We start from the raw sequence: 4,221 nt of genomic DNA, 5'->3' as shown, positions 1-4,221 counted from the left end.
GCTCGGGACGGGCTGGGCATCGGTCGGTGGGTGGTGAGCAATTGCCTTGTGCCTCATTCGTTTTGTATATTCTGTATATTCTGTTATCATCCTCATTATTATTATTATTATTATTATTTTCTCTTATTAAACTGTCTTTATCTCAGCCCTCGGCTCTAACCTTTTATTTTCTTTCCGATTCTCTCCCCCATCCCACTGAGGGGGGGGGGGGAGTGAGCGAGCGGCTGCGTGGTGCTGAGTTGCCAGCCGGGTTAAACCACGACAGCAAGTAAACCAAAAAATATTAGAAATGGTAACAATACAGTCTGTTTAATCAAATCAGATCTGATTACTACAAAACCATGCTACGGACAGCCGCTCGGCTCGCACGGATGCTGTGGAGCCTTCTTGCCGTGTACCCTTACAACTGCTTTTTAAAAACTGTTTGTCTAAAGGACAGCAATGGAAGACGAGTCAGGATTTAATGACGGATTTCAGACAGAAGGGCATACATACATTAACAGATTCAACCTTCAGCACACGGGATTTCGATAGAGTCACAGAAAGTTCCCAATCTGAACAGTCTTGAACCACTTCCAAAAATTCCAATGGCTTTTTTAATAGTTCCAACAATTAATGGGTATATATAAAACGGAGATGGACTTCTCCAGCAGAAGAGTTAGGACTCTTCCAGGCTAATCAGACCACTGGTAGCGAAGGGAGTTGATTTGACTTCCCCCACCTTCCCACCAGTCCACTAAAGCCTATGATTTATTAAAACCTTCTCGATTTACTGATTAACAGGCAAAAGCTGCAGACTGTGTCAATCATAGTGGATGGCAGTGTAGAAGATTATCCAAACAACCTGTGGAGAGGAAAGGAAGTGAAGGTCATTTTGGTGCCTCTGGGGAGGGTTCAGACACAGAAAACAAGCCTGGCACCTGGCTCTCGAGAGAGGACTGGGGACTGAATTCTAGCTGGGAGATGGTCTAGGAGAGATGTTAGGATCACCACTCGCCACAGATGGTGGCACTCAGCTTGCTTGCTTTCTGGGACGACTAGCCTCTCCCTGTTCAAATCCCACCACACTCCCTTGGTGATTTAGCAACACCACCAAATCAAGCGCTGAGCATATTCAGAGATGTGGTGGGAGCGGGCGGTAAGGGAAAAAACAAAGACACTCAAACCACCAGTTTGGGTGTAACTAGCTCTAGCTGAAACTCCCCCAGGATATCTGGGGCAGAGGATGGGAAGACATAAAAGGTAAGTGGTAGACGCAGAAGTATGGCTGCCTGTTCCTACATCCGTTCCTACACAGAAATCCCAGCCATTAATGCTGTATTTCATAGCCAGTAGCCATCAGGTTTGGGGATTTTCTTTCCCAATCAACTCCACCTATTGATGATGTTACCACATTGCTCTCCTATCAGCACACCACCTCACCTGCTTTTCTTCCAGGTCTTTTTCCCTCAGGAAGTGTACCAACATAATTCACTAATCAACTTAAAGAAAGCAAGAAGCATTACCAGGAACAGTGCAAAAGATGTCATGAAGCCTTCCTTTGTTAGCTCCCACGTCCCGCCATACTCCTCCTCATCGATCTGCTGGAAGCTACTGAAGTAGAGGTACAGAACACCAGCGTTGATCAGGCAGAATCTGGAAGAAAGAGATGAGGAACTGTCATTTCAGTGACACAGGGTGCAGGTATCCAACGTGCCATACAGCAACATCGCAGCAAAATGTCTTTCACCCACAGCAGAGAGGAAGCAAAGAGGGGAAGCTGTTCCTGCAGTGCTTCCCAGGCAGCCCAGCTACTGCTGCCCAAGAGCACCTCCAGGTCAGCCTGCTGTAGCATGCCAGGTTTGGATGACGTTCACCCCACAAGGCACAGCCTAGTAAGGCTCAACAGACAATAGTCAAAAGCGGGAAGTATCAGCAGACTGCAAACCCTGCAAGTTTTCCTAACCTGCAGACAAGCAGTCCCGCTCCCACACAGAATCCAATCTCCTTGCACGTGCTACTTGATTTGGAGGCTGCTAAGAGGGAAGGCTGTCAGGCTCTGCCGAGTGTTAGGTCCCTCTCAACGTTCCATGACCAAATGCAGCAACTTAAGAGAGCCAGAGAAGACTGGATAGCGCCTTTAGAGCCACAGCACTGGGGTTCAGCTTGAGACAACTCTTAGTGCTCTCTAGTCTGTGCCAACAGTGATGCTGCCACTGAGAGAAAAACCGTGACGTCCTGTTTGTCCTTAGACACATCTGGCTTTACACCACCCCAGTTTCGGGCTGGGGCAACCTGGGAAGCTACAGGTACATTTCCTGGAAAGAAGGCTGGGTAGGAAGGGCAATGCAGGATGACACAGGGGAAATGCACACACAAGTTCAGTGGCTGACAGCAAGCTGCAAGGGGCTGTGCAACTGCACACCACAGAGAAACCACGTGCACAGTTCTAGAAGCTCTTGGTTTTTCCACCATACACCAAATCACTTTTCTTTCCTATTCACGTTTAGCACAGGGGCTGGCTTAGGTGCCTGAAGGTGCCTTGTGAGTTAATGGATGGCCAAGTAAGAACAATGCTTCTCAGCTACCTCCATCTGTTACTAGCAGCACTTTAGGTTTAACTGTTTGCATGTAGCTACCAAGTTTCTGTTGGAGCATGGCTGCTTTACAGCCCTTTTTTCCTAAATTTCAAACTTTCTTTTTTTTCCCTTAGAGACACTTGCTGCCACTTTCTTGCCACAGCCAGGACGCTCAGGAAGAGGGAAAAGGTGATAAGTCAATTTTGCTAAGAAAAGCTGAGGTTGTGAACTTGACCAGGAGACCTCAACTAGGCAGAGACATTTGCAAGAGGAGCCTCCCCAGAGTAGACACAGCACCTTCCTGCACCCGGTGTTCAGAGAGCAGGGCTGCATTTCCCAGCTCTGGTGTCCCTGCAGAGGCTTTCAGGCACATGCCAGGGCCCAACAAATTTTTGTTTCATAACTCAGAGTGCTCACTGCAGCCTTCAGAAACCTGCCGGGAGGTGACCCAAATCCCATGTCTCGGTGGGGATCCGACGTGTACAGGCCCTTCCAGTGACTGCCTTCCCGCCTGCTGAGGCTGAAGGGACAACCGGAGTGGGCTGGGAGCACTGCAGGAGCCCTGCTGATGGTGCTGCTTCACCCGCTCATTACCTACAGTCTTCGGTGTCTTGAAGAAAGCCTTTCTCTTTTCAGAGAGAAGCTGCCCCTCTTGTCTACTGAGAGAAGCTTCCCACTGAGGAGGGCTCTTGACTCAAAGGACAACCACACCTACCCCTCTGCGGGCCTCATTTCTTAGGTGGCCACACTGGGCACCAAACCCGTAACCCCTGTTCACAGGTGCAGGAACAGGCCACTTCACAGCTCAACTGAACCCCTCCTGTTCCCTTCTTCTACCCTTGTCCCCTTGAATAATAAAAAAAATAATAATAATTTCAAAAAGCATTAATCAGGCTGAGGAGAGAGAAAGAGGCTGAAGACGACATGTTATGATTTGTAGGGATTTTGTGACAAATAACAGTATGGAATGCAACACTGGCTTTACAATGCGTGGCAGGCAAAGGCTGCGTTCGGCCAACCCGTTGTTTATAGCACAACTTTAACCAGACACCGAGTAAAGTCCAAATGTGGGAAAGTACATGAGACAGAAAAGGAAATAAACCTTACACTGCTATTCCCACGAATCCCTTCAGTGGAACTACTCCCCAGATGATTCCCAAAATAACTGCAATGATCTGCCGGAACCAGTAGATCACGTCTAAAAACTCGTCCTGAGGAGATAAAGCACAAGAAAGATTTTGCATTTACTATGTTTCCTTTTTTTAAAGTATCATACAATTAACAGGTGAATTTAGGGCACTGAACACTGAGTTTTCCATTCAACATCTAAGATACTGTACTCGGAGCAGATGAAAGCAGCTCATGGCAGCATGCACCCCGGACTTCTCTGCTTCTGAGTTAAATCACAGAATCACAGAACCATAGAATCATTTGCTTGGAAAAGCCCTTTAAGCTCACCCAGCCCAACCGTTCCCCTAACCCTGCCATCCCACCACTAAACCCTGGCCCTAAGCACCTCGTCTGCCCGGCTTTTAAACCCCCAGGGAGGGATGGGGACCCCACCCCTTCCCTGGGCAGCCCCTTCTGCTTGGACACGCTACAGCGACCACTGCAGAGCAGAGCTCAGCCCTGGGCTTTTTGCAGACAGAAAGGCACGGCCATG

At 48.5% G+C, this 4,221-nt stretch overlaps 1 protein-coding gene across 1 annotated transcript in view; it reads right to left on the bottom strand.

The window, feature by feature from the left end:
• Positions 1-273: 273 nt before the first annotated feature.
• The window catches only part of RAB5IF (RAB5 interacting factor), a 5,467-nt gene continuing 1,519 nt past the window's right edge, over positions 274-4,221 (bottom strand). The window contains exons 2-4 of the mRNA XM_035893311.1: positions 3,666-3,769; positions 1,506-1,635; positions 274-844 (exon numbers count right to left, since the gene is read on the bottom strand). Coding sequence (XP_035749204.1) covers positions 803-844; positions 1,506-1,635; positions 3,666-3,769 — 276 coding nt within the window. The 3' untranslated portion in view covers positions 274-802. The remainder of the gene's footprint in view (positions 845-1,505; positions 1,636-3,665; positions 3,770-4,221) is intronic.

The sequence above is a fragment of the Egretta garzetta genome, unplaced genomic scaffold (genome assembly GCF_000687185.1).
Source record: "Egretta garzetta isolate BGI_Z169 unplaced genomic scaffold, ASM68718v1 scaffold440, whole genome shotgun sequence".
In the NCBI taxonomy this organism is placed as follows: domain Eukaryota; kingdom Metazoa; phylum Chordata; class Aves; order Pelecaniformes; family Ardeidae; genus Egretta; species Egretta garzetta.
This window is presented reverse-complemented; position numbering and strand designations above follow the sequence as displayed.